General features: G+C 39.8%; 2 protein-coding genes across 2 annotated transcripts; both read left to right on the plus strand.

Moving 5' to 3' along the window:
- Positions 1 to 2,661: 2,661 nt before the first annotated feature.
- LOC140576573 (DNA-binding protein inhibitor ID-1-like) lies at positions 2,662 to 4,400 on the plus strand. Its single transcript, XM_072696021.1, has 2 exons — positions 2,662 to 3,130; positions 3,640 to 4,400. Exons 1-2 carry the CDS (start codon positions 2,789 to 2,791, stop codon positions 3,673 to 3,675), a joined length of 378 nt encoding a protein of 125 aa, XP_072552122.1. The 5' UTR covers positions 2,662 to 2,788; the 3' UTR covers positions 3,676 to 4,400.
- Positions 4,401 to 9,019: 4,619 nt separating this feature from the next.
- Positions 9,020 to 17,127, plus strand: ndnl2 (necdin-like 2). The gene is made up of 10 exons (XM_072696020.1): positions 9,020 to 9,399; positions 10,592 to 10,711; positions 10,919 to 10,982; positions 12,477 to 12,556; positions 12,640 to 12,734; positions 13,271 to 13,350; positions 13,545 to 13,587; positions 13,681 to 13,743; positions 15,526 to 15,640; positions 16,586 to 17,127. The coding sequence occupies exons 1-10, from the start codon at positions 9,346 to 9,348 to the stop codon at positions 16,658 to 16,660; spliced, it is 789 nt and encodes a 262-aa protein (XP_072552121.1). The 5' UTR covers positions 9,020 to 9,345; the 3' UTR covers positions 16,661 to 17,127.
- Positions 17,128 to 18,211: the final 1,084 nt, after the last annotated feature.

An 18,211-nucleotide genomic window follows, 5' to 3' on the forward strand; every position in this document is an offset into this window, starting at 1 on the left:
TGTGTGTGTGTGTGTGTGTCCCCTGCAGGTGGAGCGAGCGCTAGCGCCGTTGTTTGCGGTCTCTATGGTTACCGCCCGCGCGGCGCCAGGCTGACAGGCGTCACGGGGTTCTATGAATGGGTGACGTCACGGCGCTGGCGCCTGCCAGTCTGCTTCGGCTTGTTTGGACAATCTGGGGAAGATTTCACACACACACACACACACACACACACACACACACACACACATATGCAGTGCAGAACACACAGTGGGAACATCATGTGAAAGAATCTGTAAGTCTATTCAGTGGACTTTATTCAAAAGCAGGAGAAGCAGGAGGAGGAGGAGGAGGAGGAGGAGGAGGAGGAAGGGCAGCAGAGTAAAATATGGGATTTGTTTTAGTGGAGGCCAGGCTGAAGACCTGCCTACATGCTCTGGAATTCAGACCAAGCATGTGCACCCTAACCTGAAGCATAGCTCTTATTAATGAACCTAGTCCTGCAGGTAATTAAAAAGTACTAAAAAATAAAAAGTACCTACTAATTATTCAGCATCGGATAATTATGCAATAAGCAGTGAGGAGTATCTAGTAAATATAGCAAATTATTCAGTAAGTAGCAGCAAAATTAATTAGTACCTACTAATATATGACCTAGTAAATATTCAGTACCTACTAATTATTCAGCATCGGATAATTATGCAATAAGCAGTGAGGAGTATTTAGTAAATATAGCTAATTATTCAATAAGTAGCAATACAAATTAATTAGTACCTACTAATATATGACCTAGTAAATATTCAGTACCTACTAATTATTCAGCATTGGATAATTATGCAATAAGCAGTGAGGAGTATTTAGTAAATATAGCTAATTATTCAATAAGTAGCAATACAAATTAATTAGTACCTACTAATATATGACCTAGTAAATATTCAGTACCTACTAATTATTCAGCATCGGATAATTATGCAATAAGCAGTGAGGAGTATCTAGTAAATATAGCAAATTATTCAATAAGTAGCAGCAAAATTAATTAGTACCTACTAATATATGACCTAGTAAATATTCAGTACCTACTAATTATTCAGCACCTATTAAGTATTCCATAATCAGTCCTAATTTCGTACCTGCATCTATTTTTATATGCCTTATATTAATTATTCATATACTATACTATATTAGGTACTGTGTACCTACTGATTATTCAGTATGTACTTATATTATTTAATAAGTGCTAATTATTCCACATCTCTTAAGTATTCCATACAATGCCATTATTCAGTACCTGTTCATTTAGAAACTACTAATAAGTATTTAATACCTACTAATTATTCAGTATCTGCTAATTATGCAATAAACAGTGAGTACCTAGTAAAGTGGCTCATTATTCAATAAGTAGTAGCAATTTAGGACCTGCTAATTTATGACCTATTAAATATTCAGCACTAACCAATTATTCAGAATCTGCTAATTATTCAATATGTAGGATTTAAAACCTAATGTAGTACCTGCATCTGTTTCTATATGGCTTATATGAATTATTTAAAAGATATTAGATACTGTGTACCTGCTGATCATTCAGTATGTATGTATTATTTAATAGGTGCTAATTATTCAGTGTCTACTAATCAAGCAGGACATATGTAATATTCAATAAGTACAAATTTTTACTACAAATTATTCAGTAATTCAGCCTGGAAATGTGCAATATTGAATGTGCAATATTTCCCAGCTGCAATATGCATATATACATACTTGTATTTAGGGCCGTTGCTTGCGATACCTCAGACTACCTATGTTTGATCATATTTAATTTGATAGGATTGCTATTTAATTTTTCAAATTTTGTTGTAGTGAGAGGTGTGACCAGTCTCAATCCAGTCCAGAATGGTAACCAACACCAGAAAAAGGGGAATTAAGAACTAACATGGCTACAAGGCATCACAAATCCACTCCAACAGCATCTAAAAATACATAAGTGCATTCATTCGCCTCTCAGTATAGCCCTATAAGTGAGCCGCTATTATCCCTGTGGGAATAATTGCTCATATCATGTTGGTGAAACGACTGATTAAGCAATTAATCTCTGGGATAAATCTGCCACGCTGCCGAAATTGAGTATTTGCCACACAAAGCTGGAGCAGGCCACACATCTGCTGTCACTGCATTAGCCCATATTCTTACCCTGAGCTTGATCTCAGTGTTTCCAATAATAAAAGCATAGAAAGTAAAGCCTAGCAGGGCGGCCTGAGAGCTTAAACTATTCCAGCTTGTGTCTTTTTAAGCTGCCAAGAGAAGCTCGCAATGCTTAGGCTGCTGTAAAGACACTAATTAAAAGCCTATTCATCCAGAGTAATTGCAGCATTCTTTATAACACACCCGTGGGCCATCACTACACCTGCGGAGTCCCCGGGCGGCGGGCAGCTGGATTCCCACACTGAGGCGAGGGGGAACACACACACAAAAACACACACACACGATTGTAAAGCCCGATAGGCCATAAACCCCCCCACACCCCCGCCCCAGTGTGTGCTCATTGGGTGACAGCCTGCCCTATTCCTGGAGGGCTCAATTCTGATTGGATCTCCGGCTTTCGAATTTCCCCCGCGTTAAGGCCCGCCCACATGTCCCACACCAGGATAAATACAGCTCTCGCACTGGAGCTTGACTCACACGCAGTCTACTACTACTGCTACTGCTGCAACGAGCCTGAACACTCTTGAACCCTCTTGAACACTCTTGAAGACTCGCTCTTGGAGCCGCAGAGTGCATCTTTTCCTCTACTTCATCGTCGATTCGAGGCAAGAAATGAAAGTGGTTGGAGCCACCTGCGCACTGAAGAGTAAAGTTGGCCTGTCTGAGCAGAGCCTGGCCATTTCCAAGTGCAAGCTGCCCCTCCTGGACGAGCAGATGAGCGCCTTCCTGCAGGACATGAACAGCTGCTACAGCAAGCTGAAGGAGCTGGTGCCTACGCTGCCTGCCAACAAGAAGCACAGCAAGGTGGAGATCCTGCAGCATGTCATCGACTACATCTGGGACCTGCAGGTGGAGCTGGACAGTCCTGGTGGCCACCGGCAGCAAGGGACGGCCACTGGCACGCGCACGCCCCTCACTACCCTGAACGCCGAGCTGAGCAGCATCTCTGTGGAGGTGAGCTTGGGGGCCAAAACATGGAGGGGTTGATGAAGCTTGTGTGATAGGGCTGCTAATGATGTGACATGAGGATGTGTGTATAGCAAATGGCAGGTGGTAATGGCTGGTATGGGAGCAGTGTGACACAATTGGGGCATGAGACATCCCATAGGGGTGGCTGGATAGTCAAATAAATGGGCTATGACAGGCTATGGTTCTTGTTTGTTGGTTGTAGGTACCCTCACGACTACGGCTTATACTGTGGATCGTTACCATAGCCTTAATGACAATGGTCATGGTTGCCAAATGGGCCTAATAGTGCCAAAACTTATGAATGAGTGCCAAAACTTATGACAAGGAGTCTTATGCCAGCTGTAGCATCATTGTGACTCATATCCCCATTCAAATGCATGGGGGTTCCCATCCCAGCTGCTCCACCTACCCTTGGGCTCTTCAGCTGCATTTATGGTTGTTTTCAGATCAGCGAATGTTGTGTCTGATGTGCTATTTTTATTATGTCTCTCCAGAACGGTTGCTCGGACGACAGGATCCTGTGCCGCTGAGGTCAAGAAAAGTCGTTGTTCCTCAGTAAAACTGTCCTGATCACCATGTTAAGACCAGAGCTGTTCCAGCAGAAGATCCGAAGCTGCAGAGAGAACCAGCCAGCGTCCGTGCAGCGCTTGTCGCGCGGAAAACTATACAAAATAGTGGGACTGCTTCTTCGCCTGAGGTGTCAAAGTCAGCGAAGAGTCGAGGTCCACAAAGTTGTGTGTGAAAATGTGTGTGTGTGTGAGAGAGAGAGAGATATGTGTGGTTTAGTTCCACCAGGCTACCCTGGAACCAGCGACTGAGCTTCATAGTAAATATGTTGTCTGTATTAGATGTCATCTGAAAAAAAGACCATGTCATTTGACCATGCCTTACTTAAATCAGGGGGGAGCAGTGCTGGCCATGGAGGTCCGCAGTCCAGCTAACTTTGGTGGTTTTGAGCAGCAAAATTGCCAAAGTGAATCCCGCTGGACTCTGGTCACCCTAGACGAGCGCTGGGCGCCCCTGCCTTAAACGTTCCTGTTCTCTTTTTGTATTTTGCAAAATGTTCACATAGAGAAACTTTTATATTTTGTACAAAAAAGAAAGAATGAGTGGAAAAAAAACCCAATCCAGCTTCTCAGATTTCTGAGGTATATTTGTATTGTATATTACAATGCCTTATGTCTTCATTGATATTGTTTTCTTACAATGTATCTGAATTGTGTTTTTAATAATACAGATAGTATTTTGGAAAAAAAAACAATGGTGGTGTTTTGTATTATTTACTCTTACTTTTCTTACACTTATAGAAATCTTTAAAATACAATAAAAACAGGCCTCAACGGTTCAAAATTGAGCAAGGCCATAGAAGACCCACTCCTGGTCCCATGAAGATCCATGTTTGGAACAGAAAAAGGTCATATTTGGGCCTTTGGTTTGATTCCCCCTACCAAATATTCTCCGGTTCCTGGAAATCAAGGTTCTTCAAATGGTTCAACATTGAGAGATTCCATAAGAGGCTGTGAAGATCCATGTTTGTAACATTTTAAGGTCTGAAGAACCTTCACTTGATGTAAAGGTTCTTCACAGCTTGAAAGATCCAGGAGGGCCTCAATGTGTTCAGACCCTTGGTTTTTAAGTAGGTGTAGATCCAGATGAACTGGAGAATGGAGTCAGTTTGGGGAATCAAACCAAAGGCCCAAATGTGACCTTTTACTGTTACAAACATGGTTCTTCATGGCACCAGGATTTGATCTTTCACAGAACCTTGATTTTCTAAGAATTTAATAACCCTACTGAATTGGTGAATATCTGGTAGGGCGAAGCAACCCACGGGCCAAAACATGCCCTTGATGTTCTGTAGCTGAGCTCAGAATCAGGCGTGATCTACTGCTGTAGGCTCATCTGCACTGATACACTGTGTAACGACAAGCTCATAAACAATGACCAAGTGCTAGGATGCCTTTAAAGGAGGAAATCAAAGGAGGAAATTAGGGCCAACCCCAGACTTGATATTAGGTCCGATGGGGGTGGAAACGGCCTGAGAACCACAGTGGAACCCACTTTGCTTAGAAATCTCACAGATATGCTTGAGCATAAGTGAAGATTTTAGCATGAAGTGGACTAATTTAGGAAGAGATGAAGTAGGCCATGAAAGATATCAGTCTTTGCTACCCAAAAAGATCAGGCTGTTCTTAAGGGTCAGCCACAACAGTGCAAATTGGCCTAATTCCTATTTCAAATCAGGGCAGCTGGGTCTGATTTTATGGCCCAAAGGAGATAGTCGGACATCACATCATCTATCATCTGCACATGATCCACAAGTGTTTCAATTAGTGTGTATAATAACAAATGCATGCACTGTAACTAAGTACTGAGCTGTGTGTGTGTGTGTGTATGAGAGAGAGAGAGAGAGTGAGAGAGAGAGAATAAGAGAGAGAATAAGAGAGAGAGCAGCACTCAGCACCCCACACACACACTCATACACACCACAGCCCAGCAAGCCTTTTTTTTCCCCCCTTTCCTTGGCCGCGGTCCCGGCCCATCTGCAGCTTGGCTCACGGATTACTGTTTGTTAATGTTTCAATCAGCTGTGCGCCGAGGAATGTGGAGCTATTTAACCTGAACTTCCCCAGGTGTGCGCCGGCGCCACTCAGTCTGGGCCCGCCTGCCCTTCCCTGCCCTTGGCACAATGCTATCACACAAACACACTCACACACACAAATCCGACTCTCTCTCTCTCCCCCAGCTGTGTGTGTGCAGCACACTGACGGGAGGGGGGAACTGGAACAACACAGCACGAGGAGGAGGGAGGAGGAGGTGGTGGGGTTGTGGAGAGGGGGAACTGAACTGGTGTAATTTATGGGGAGGGAAATTAACCTCGCCGTTGCTGAAACGCGTTTGCTTGTAAAGGAGTTTTGAGGATCTATCTTTATTTGTTCTCGCATCCAGTTCTGTTTATTAACTGCCCTGAAATATTAGAACTGTGTCAGAGAGGAAAGCATTTTTACCATAAAAAAAAAATATATATATATATTATTTGATGCTCAAGGAATGACCCATCTCACACTGTGAGCTTAAAGGGGAAATCCACCCAGGTTTCAAAATTGCGTTATTGCAAATTACAGGTCAAGATGTGAACAAGGTCAGTCAGAGTGGTTTGATGTGAATTGTGCTGTTTTAGAAAAGCTTACCAACACAGCTGTTCTCAGTGGTGGTGAATGGAACCAGACGTCCAAAGAGCTCAATGACCCCAAAAGCTTCACTATATATAGAAAGGTATTACATTCAATGTTGAGATTTAAAAGAAATTGTCATAGAGTTTTAGTCTGTCTAAAAAATAAAAATAAATATAAAACATTTTATAAAAATAAAATAATAATAAAATATGTAATATATTTTCTTTTTTTAATAACAATAAATAATATATAATAATTATTAAATGTTATAATATATTATAATTATATATATATTAATTATTAAATAAAATAATAATTATAAATAAACAAGTATGTATTATTTATTTATTTCTTTTATAATTATTTAAAGCAATTAATAACCCATGCTACAGTTTATTTAAAGGGGAATGACACCCATTTTTTAAAACTGCATAAATCTAAATGGTTAAGCTGGAAACATCAGTCTGTATGACCGGTTTGATTTAAAATAAGCAGTTTTTTAGAGAAACCTCCTGACTGAGAACTGTGCTCAGTGGTGGTTGATGGAACCAGTACAAAAAGCTCAGTGACTCTTAAAGCTTCCCTATAGAAGTGGTATTGCACAAAATGTTGAGATTTTGAATAAAGTGTCTAGAGTGTATAGTCTGTCTACACACTGCCTCATGATATTAGACCATAATTATCTAATATATTTATATAATATCTAATATATATATATATATCATTATACCAGCAATTAATAACCCATCTTACTGTTTACTGTTTATTGAAAGGGGAATTTCGTCCATTTTTCAAAACTGCATGAATATAAAGAGTTAGGATGGATCCAGATGTTCGAGGAGCTCAAAGCAGAGCTCCAACAGCTTTGCCATAGAAAGATATTACAAGAAATGTTGAGATTTAAACAGAGTGTCTACAGCTGAACACACACTATATTATTATATAGTTTATAGTTTGTACTATTAATATTAAAATGTATACTACAAACTAAAACACACAAAAAAACGTATGTGTAAGTAATTAAAACCCATCTTACACTTTATTTAAACAGGAATTTCACCTAATTGTCAAAATTGCGTAATTGTAAATGGTTAAGATGGAAACAAAGTCAGCAACAGTGGTATAATGTGAAATGTGCCGTTCTAGAGAAAAACACTAGTGTAGATCTGTTTGCAGTGGTGGTGAATGGTACCAGATGTCCAGAGAGTTTAATGGCTCCAAAAGCTTCCTGACCTTAATGGTTACAATTACTCCGCTTGATGCCCGAGACCCTGATTTATATCTATTTACTTACTTTGTAAGATACAGTTTTAGCATAAAATCAAATATATACCATCATCAACATTACATATAAGACTATATATTGATGTTGTTGTCATGGTGACCCCTGGTTCTTATCATCACAACTGTGTAGAAATGGCTTGACTGGATATTTTCTTCAGAATGTACAACCTTATCAAACTCCAACGGATTGATTAGAGTGAGATATGTATAATATGTGATAATTTAATATAAATATGTATAATTTAATAACAGGCATTTGTTATGCTCTACTTGCAATACTTAATTTTATTTTCTAATAAAGCTCTACTCAACTAAAACCGATTAATTAGGGGTCAGACAGAGAATGAATCTAATCTCAGTAAATTAGAAGAGTCACCATTTGTAGGCCATCTTGGGTTTGACCATCCTCCACAAATTCAGTACTACACTGCCACCTTGTGGAGTAAATTCTAAGGCTGTGTTGTGTCAAGACTAAGGGATTTTTAGAAGGAATAGAGCACATTTAAATGGTTCATAAATTTCTTGGGAACAAATGTCTTATTGCTGTCCTCGCTCCTGTGCTTGTCATGCATTCTTATATCAGATAATAGGATATGACTTTAGGCCCCTATTGTTGCTGTTTTGTCTGATAAATAATTATCTTTTGCTTTATTTTGCTTTATTTTATTTACGAATATATATGTTTAAATAAAATTGCATAATAATAATATTATTAATATAATATAAATATAATACATTTATTAAATTATTATGTTTATAATTTGGATTTGTACTAGTTTTGGATGTTATTGTTGGTTGTAAGGGGGTAGGGTGATTAGCAGGCCAAATGTCTTTGTATATGTCGTTGTCTTTATATCTATGTATTGACAAATAAACTTTGTTAAATAAAATATAAAAAAAATAATCATAATGAATAATAATTTAATAATACCTCAAACACTTTTATTGTCACATAACATTAACACAGGTGGGTAGGCCCCTGTGGTAGTAAAGGGCCTCGTATATACACAATCAAAAACAGAATATAATCATAATAATTATAATATTTACACAAGTAAAACAAGTGAATGCTGCACAGTAAAACATCGAAATAAAATGACAAAAAATAAAAATAAAAATAAAAACGAATATAAAAAATAATAAAAAATAAAAAAACGTAATAATTAATATAAAAAATAATAATTAATAATCTGTTTGGTCCATTAACGCTGCAAAAAGTTTTTTCCCCACCCGTATTCCGACAAGCCCTGCGCGCTGATTGGCCAGCGGCGCTAGAGCGCTAGAGCGGCGTGCCTGTCCGAATACGGGTGGGATTAAAACGCGCGGGACTGTTCGGAGAATGGGTGTGTAGAATAAAGCCCTGTCACCCTTCAACCAATCAGATGCGTCCGTTGACAGCACGTGACTAGGGAGGCGGAAACTGTGTGCGGTCCGCTTTCGTTTAGAAAGCAAACTGTGCGGTAAAATGGTCGCGTTTGTGTTTTATATCGAGGCTGAAGTCTCCTAACTGTGTGTGGCACTTCCTAGCACTTAAACCGCAGTGCTCTGATCAGTTAATTCGGCACTAAACGTCTCGGTTTGGACGGTAGCTCGCTAGCTGTCCTGGTTGTTGTGCTGTAGCACTAGCACGAGCACGAGCACGAGCACTAGCTGAGCAGAGCGCGTGTTGTGAGCTGCGTTCACTCACTCGGGGTTTCACTTCTACAGCCAGACATTTCCTCCTAAATCCTGATTAATCAAATGTCTCAGAGGAAGAGAGTCGCGACTGCGGGCTCCCAGAGCAAACTGGCGAGGGTAAGGAGAGCAGAAGGCTTTCTTCTACTGCTTTAACTGAAGCTGTGGGCAGAGCTGAGGAAGAGGAGGAGGAGGAGGAGGAGGAGTAGCTTGGTCAGCAGCTAGCTGTGTTCACCCAGGTCGTGGTGTAGAAGTACAGAAGTACAACATTGATTGTCTGTCTTTTTATTTTTTGAGTATTTTATGATAATATTTTCACTTGAGGGAAGTCATTTAGCTACAAAAACTGATATTAGATGATATTAGAATAAACACTAATAATATATTATATATATATATATATATATATATAAAATAACATTCCTACAGAAAGTGGTGGTGATCTCCAAAGCTCTCCTCATGGAGTCTAGTTACCATCCAACACATGGTTTGACAAAACAGTGCTTAATTATAGAATAAAAGGTATATATGGGAGAGTTATAGATGAAATGTATAGAATAAAAGGTATATATGGGAGAGTTATAGATGAAATGTATAGAATAAAAGGTATATATGGGAGAATTATAGATTTAATGAATAGAATAAAAGGCACATAATAGGCATAAGGTGCATGTATTTGTCACTGTACTATGTTTAGTGAAATGTGTCCTCACTTTTAACCCATCTGTGGTATTGAACACACACACACACACACACACACACACACACACACTAGTGAACTTGGGGCAGTGAGTACACACACACATACATACCCAGAGCGGTGGGCAGCCGCAGCAGAAAGGGTGAAGGGCCTTGCTCAAGAGCCCAACAGTGGCAGCTTGCCGAGCCCGGGAATCGAACCCACAACAACAGCCCGGCGCTCTGACCGCTGAGCCACCACTGCCCCTACATTAGATGTAGTGTAGAATATGCCTCTGCTACGCTTACATCACCTCTGATTGTTGACCATTAGCTGATTGAAGGTCTGTAGACAGATAGACAAGTCTGTCAGTAGTTGCTATTTTTGTCAATCTTATTTTTTTTTAATGTCTTCAAAAATGACTTAAAATGAAACATTTCAGTAGTTCAGTATTTCAACTTCCAAAGTTTCCTTCTCCTGAAGAGTTGCCTGTTTGAGAAACAAAAGTTTTGTGTGGCACCGACAATAGATGGATAGATTAGGAAATTTAGCAATATGCCTTATTCAGAAAAAGAAAAAGGGACATGCTAAAAAAATAAAAGGCTTGTTCTGCATGTTTTTGGAACTCCACAGCGCTCACAGCAGGTTGTACTGGACGAGGATGATGATGGTGATGCCTCCTTCACACAGCTAACATCATCACAGGTGCAGAAGGCCAGGGAGAACTTCACGTCTGTTCAGGTCGATCGTAAGGTAACTTGTTTTGTTAGCCTCATAACAGAAAAAACACACACATCACTGTAACACTTTCAGAATATGTAAAGAATGTGAACCACAGCTTATTTTTCTTAAATTCTATGAAATTCTAGTGTCTTTATTCAGGAATAACATTAAATTGTGAAAATTGATTAAAATCCTGTGTTGCGTATCAGGGTATCTGTGTCCTTTTTTATTGTAAAGGTTGCTGAGGTGGTGCAATTCATCCTGATAAAAGATCAGAAGAAAATACCCATCCGCAGAGCAGGTGAGTGCTACTCGTCTGATGAGATCTCCTGGATGATGCCTAAAAAATAATCGGGTTGGGCAGTATGCACTCATTCCATACCATCAAACAGTCTCCGGCATGGTATTACTGAGGGCCGGACACACTACGCCAACAGACGGTGGAACAGATTGGGGCCGATCTGGGCCGATAGTGTTTGCTCATATAAGCAAGTGATGATTACAGTCCACTGGATGCCGTGATGTTCAGGTCGTTCATCAACAGTAGGTTTAGGTTTTTCAGCAACATAACAGTCAAATGTTATTCCATAAACACTTCATTGCTTTTACTGACTACTGCTACTTGAATTATCTAGTTCCTCTCTATATAGCGCTGGACTAATGAGTGAGTAGGCGTCCCATTCTCTCAGCCAGGGTCATTCATAATTTGTGTTTGTTTTTCCACCTGTTTTCAGCGCCATATCACCAAACGTAAACGGCGCCCTCTGCCTTCGTCCTCCTAAAATGTGTATGGGGGACTATCTATCTATCTATCTATATATATATATATATATATATATATATATATATATATATATATATATATATATATTGTGTGTGTGTGTGTGTGTGTGTGTGTGTGTGTGTGTGTATATATATATATATATATATATATATATATATATATATATATACACACATATATACACATATATACACATACACACACACATACATATATATATATATATATATATATATATATATATATATATATATATATATATATATATATATATATATATATATATAGATAGATAGATAGATAGTCCCCCATACATATATATATATATATATATATATATATATATATATATATATATATATATATATATATATATATATATATAATGTATGTATGTATGTATTTAAAATCTGTTGCAAACGTTAATGTGGAAGCATAAATAGTAGTGTTAAAAGGCTTCCGGATGTACTAACCTTTACTGACCTGATGCTGACCTTTCCTAAATACACCCATAATGGAGTGAACATAGGCGATAACGCACAGTTGGACAGATTTACTTATATTTGTCATTTTAAAATCCTAATTCACCAGTGTTTACATAAGCTGAATGGTAGGGAATTAAACCTCAGATTAATTATAAATTAACCTACAGAAACGATCTGCTCCTTCTCTGTCTTGCAGATCAGACTCTGATAGCTCTGCTGTGTGAATACAGCTGCTCTCATACTGAACGCATTCACAGACACACTTGTAAATGCGTAAATCGTATGCATACACGTATGAGAGGTCCAGAACATCTGTCTGCCACGGTGTTTACTGCTGTGTTTGGCCTTCTGGCGCCCTCATGTGGTGCACAGGTGTAAATGTGACCGGCACGAAACCGGTTACATGAGACTGAGCCGTCAGCATCTCTACATATAAGACATCATGTTTTTAATTTTTTTTTTTATATACCTGATTACTGATATACTGCCTTACCCAGCCTTACTCTAACATTTCTCTAACACACAGACATCGTCAAGCATGTGATAAAGGAGTACAAAGCCTTATACCAAGACATCATAAAGAGAGTTGACCGCACATTTGAGCAGGTATGCTTTTGTTGCTCAGAGTAAATGCAGTTAAGTCCGCGGTTTTATCAGTCAATGACACACTGGTGTCTTTCTCTCCACAGGTTTTTGGTCTGAAGCTGGTGGAGATAGACTCCAAGAACCATATTTATATCCTCATCAACAAGCTGCAGCCTGTGCCTGGGGAGCCAATCAGCATGTGAGTGGAACACCAAAAGTCCAAATAATTGTGGACACCCCTACTAATGAATGCCGTTAGCGACTGTAAGTTGCACCCATTGCTGACAGATGTGCAAATGAATAGGACTCTCTGAGCCAGATAACCATGGACCTTAGCTCCACGCCTGATGTCCGGCATGGGCTAGGGATATATAAAGCCCCCCAGCATTGGGCTGTGGAGCAGTGGAACTGGGTTCTCTGGAATGATGGATGGTGGTGCTCCATCCAGTATTTTTGGGATGGGTGATCATCCAACATCCTGACCTCACAAATGCTCTCGTCACTGAATGCCATCAAACCTCACAGCAATGCTTCTCCAAAATCTAGTAGGAAGCCTTCTTCCCTGGACAGTAGATACAGTTTCTCCAACAAAAGCAGAATCAGCTCTTTTTAATACCCTTGATTCCAGAAGTAACTGTGAATGAGCAGGTGTCCCAATACTTCTGTCCGGCATTAAAAAGCATTCATCTGCACAATTGATTGCAGATCATAAATGTGTGATGTTGTGATTGTCAGGTGTCCTGGTAACCCAAAGACTGGCTTACTGTTCGTCATTCTCAGCATCATCTTCATGAAGGGAGGAACAGTCAAAGAAAGTGAGTCTTGGTCTTCATCAACCTTCTTCATATCATTGCTGTCACATCCAACCTATGTATCCTTTATGTTTATGGTAAAGTTAAGCACGTTTTGTTACAATTCCGATGATGCCCAGACCTTTAGATGAGTAAGAATCAAGAACCACACTAGAAATCCAAGCAGAAGTCTAACCATCTTGAATGTCCTTTCCTAGATGTAGTGTGGAACACCCTGAAAAAACTAAGAGTGGATGTCGGGTAAGATGCTGCTTAAAATCACTGAAAATGTAAAAAAAAAAAAAATCAGTCAACTGACAGCTGTGTGTCTGACAGCTGTGATTGAATCCACAGTGAGAAGCATGAGGAGTTCGGAGATGTGAAGAAGGTAGTCACCGATGAGTTTGTGCGACAAAAGTAAGTAGACTGAGATGATTGCTTGAAACACTGAGTGCCATCAAATCCTCACAACAGTGCCTCGAAAATCTAGTAGATAGCCTTTTCTTCTGGACATTAGAGACGCTTACTCTGACAAAAGCAGGAAAAACCCTTCTTGATACCTTTGCTTTCATTATTTCTTCTGAATGAACAGATGTCCAAATACTTTTGTCCATTTTGAGACTGATTTTTGTCTCCTTTAAATCATTTTACTTTGTTATTTCTTTCTTTTTTTTGGTAACAAATGACCACAAAATCACACTTTCTGTCTGGATGGTCTAAACCAGGGCTGGGGAACCCAAGGTCTGGAGTCCAGCACAGGTTACTGATCCCTCTGATCCTAACACACTTGCTGGACCTGCCAGTTTAAAGAGTGAGCTGATTCAGGTGTGCTTGATCTGGAAAACCCCAAAATGTAAAGAAACAAAGGCCTCCAAGACCAGAGCTTCCCATCCCTGCGACTGTGCTTCCATTTGTAAGCCATTTCAGTGTTATGAGAATCGAAGAACGTGCACTGATTAAATGTCCAGTGTTTTTGATGGGGTCCAGTACTTCTCTCAAACATCAGCTCATGCCTTTGAGTTGTGTTGTGTTCTTTAAAAGTGTGAACCACACAGACAAGAGGTATTCTTTTTCTTAATTGTTCTCAATAAGTCTGTGAACAGGTCAGCTGAATGAGGTGTGATCACACCTCACACACTTTGTTTGTCCCTCTTCATTCCCACCCTGTCCCGCTGTTACTGCAGTATCTCTCCATTCCCACCTTTCTCACCTTTCCCAGAACTGCCGTTCAGGTAGCTCAGGGGATTAATGCTGTAGGTTTCCAACCAAAAGGTTGGGGGTTCGAATCCAATGTGAGGTTGTTGGTGTGCTCAGAGCTGGTGCCCCTCAGACCATGGGCAGCTGGTTTATACCACACCATAGATTACAATGGAGCATTTGAAGGGAGCCAGATTAGCAAAGAATACGAATCTAAGCCACAGATGCCTCCAAACAAATGGTTAAATCTTCAGAACCAAAGTTGTTTGTTTTTTATTAAATAATAAAATGATTGTTTTAGTGTTTTTTTTCCGCAGTCTTTTTTTATGTTACTGTGCTTTTAAAGGAATAGTTGGGTGAATAATTAGACTAACATAATCAATCCCTGTCCCCATAAGCAGTCAGTCAACCAATATATGTTTTATATCTGACATGTACTTCTGTAGTTTATAGTGGCAGCGTGCTAAGCTAATGTTGCTAACAGACACTGAACTTGGACTGTCACCAATCATATCTCAGTAAATACAGGCCTAAATGTTGGATTTTTGAAGCGAGTGAATGAATAAATCTATTTCAGATTTAGATTTTTAGTAGTAAAATATAGTTTAGTTGCAAAACATGGATTAGGATTATTTAAAACTAATCTAAATAAAACAAATTGTGGAGGAGGAGCATGCCTGAAGCCCCTCCTCCCAATCTACCATCCTATTAAAACCATCTCCAGCTTGTTCATGTGTGTCACGACTTTTCAACCCTTCACCACCCCGTTACCTCCCTTTTAGCCCTGTAATCGCTCATTCCTGGCTCCACTTACCACAGAAGGGAGACTGGATTCCCACCACAAGCAGAACCCGTCTGAACTCCAAATCCATCATAGTGTTGTTCTACACATTTACTGCTGATGTGAATAGTTTGAAACTGTCCAGACTGTGCAAGTTCCTCACAGACCTCTTACTTCACCTGTAAATAAACAGAGCTTTATAAATGTGCTGTGTCTTGTAGATACCTGGAATACCTGCGGATCCCCCACACTGAGCCACTGGAGTATGAGTTCCGCTGGGGCCAGAGAGCTGAGAAGGAGGTGTCCAAGATGAAAGTGCTTGAGTTCATTGGAGAGGTTAGTCAATTCCATTCTTGCAACCACTTAACGATGCATCTACCATATTAAACTGCTTTACGGGAGTGCCCCCCCCCCCACCTTCAGGTTAATGGCACAGTGTGGTCAACACCTGGTCACTTCAGGTGACTAGTATCTGCATTGTGTCCTGATGAGGTTTTTGACACTTGGCATTTACTCTGGGTAGTCAAACCACAATCCGAGGGCTGAGTGGGACGTAATATGCAAATCTACTTGCTGTGAGGCATTTATTACTGGTCTTTCGGCTGTACTGGGAGGGGTTTAAGTCGTGGAATGAGTCTCGGAGTGACGGAGGTGTTTACACACTGCTTGACCACCTCCTGGAGTGGTTTGAGGGATTGGATTTGTATCTGGTTTAAATGCGTCTTGGAAGCAACGTGGGTGGTATAGCTTAGTGGGCACCACTGCTGCCAACCGTACATATGATTCGCCATGCCATGCTAAACAACGTATACACACAGTCGCACGGAAAATACATGGTACGCAGTTGTGTAGGGCTGGGCGATATGGTAAAAATACTATATCACAATATACACAATACGCAGTATTTATCACAATACATGTACACACGATCCTTATAAACTACTATTCAGATCCTCTCCTGTCCTAAATACAGTGATTTATACTCAGCATCTTCTGCTCTTCATCTAATTAACACTGTTAGTAATAAAACCTGCAGCTGATCAGTGTTTATTAAGCACTAGCAGTCTCCTCCACATGCTTAGAAAAGCTAATTGTGTATCACAATAACAAAATTAATCACGATACGATAAAATATCGTCATATTGCCCAGCTCTAGTTGGACTGGTAATGTTAAATGTCCAAGCTGTTCTGTTCTAAAAAAGGGGGGTTCCTCATGTTCCCCTTTGTGTTCTCAGCTTCACAGCCTCATGGGTTTCCTTATGTTCTCCTTTGTGTTCTCAGCTACACAGCCAGGAGCCACAAACCTGGACCCAGCAATACAGGGAGGCCTCTTCTGGTGAAAGTAGCCAGAGATAGCGGAGGAGAACCAGAGATTCGGGGTGTGTGGTTCTGTGCACTCTACAATACCAGCTGCCATTCACGTCGTGTAAAGAACTCCTGATGAATGAACCAATGGAAATGGTCCAAACGTACTTCTTGTTATATTAACATACATTAAAGTTAACGATGTCTGTTTTGGTCACCAGTTCAGAGGCAGAAGGATTAATGATGGCAGCAGTTTAACGCCTGATCCAGAAAACTGCTTTCTGCCCTGGAATAATTCATGATATTTATTGGCTGAATGTTGAAGCTACCAAGTTGCAAAAGGGATCAGAGCTTCGGTGGGTTTAAGCTGGGACTGTTCAGAGTGAAGTGTGGTCCTTTTCAGTGTCTGTGTTCATCTTCTGAGGTTATTTACTGTCTTACCAAACATTTTCACAGTAATTAGACATTCTGTATTTCCTTCTTTGGAAGTGCAGAAAAATAAAGTTTCCTTTGTAATACTTGTTGCATTCTGTCAGTATTTTTTGTTGTTTTAATTGAGGTCTAATTATGGACAAAAGTATTGGGACACCTGCTCATCGAAATCAGGGCTTTTTTTTTGTGCTGCCCAGGAAGGAAGGCTTTCTACTAGACTTTGGAGGAGCATTGCTGTGGTAGCAAGAGCTTTAGAGAGGTCAGGCTGTTGAATGAATGATCACCACCCCAACAGTCATCCCTAACTCATCCCAAAAGGACTGGATGGAGCATCAACCATCATTCCAGGGGACACAGGTCTTATACTGATCCACAGCTCAATGCTGGGGGGCTTTATACCCCTCTTGCCCACACCTAGCATTAGGATGGTGCCAATAGACTCATGTTAGACTTATTATTATTTTCTTTTGTTTATATATATATATTTATATATTTTTATATAACTCCTCTTTTATCACGTCATAAATGTTGAATAGTGTGCTTGAGTTTACGTTAAGGGAAGTGTGAGGCTAATGTTGCTAACAAACACCTTTAAGACTAACCTACATAAAATATATAGCATTATTGACGGGTAGATTAATATATATATATATATATATATATATATATATATATATATATATATATATATATATATATATATATATATAGTTTTTTTATATTATTTTATTGAATTGTTTTATTTATTCAATATTGCTGTTTGGGTGTAACTGGGACCTAGAGATCACAATTTCGTTCCACCCCATGTACCACATGTGAGGCGAATGACAAGTTTGGTTTTATGGACTAAAGTAAGTCAAATAGTTTTAGGTGTGTAGTGATTCTATCTGGGGTGGTAAATCATGGTCGTTTAGTTTTATGCTGCACAAAGTGCAAAAAGTAGTGACTTTATGATTGACCCAGTATCTGCTGGACTTGTTAATAATGTGTTTTGATTGACCGTAATCTTGTGGCCAGAGTTATTACTACAGCTTAAGCTGTATGGTTATCTGACCATAAAACCTTCTGACAAACTCCAGACGTCTTCTTAGTCACTCGCTCATACAGGCCCTTTGTATGCAGAGCTTTTGATATTGTTGACTGGTGCACCTTCATTCCAGTCTAAGCCCC

Source organism: Salminus brasiliensis, chromosome 14 (assembly GCF_030463535.1).
Source record: "Salminus brasiliensis chromosome 14, fSalBra1.hap2, whole genome shotgun sequence".
Classification (NCBI taxonomy): Eukaryota; Metazoa; Chordata; class Actinopteri; order Characiformes; family Bryconidae; genus Salminus; species Salminus brasiliensis.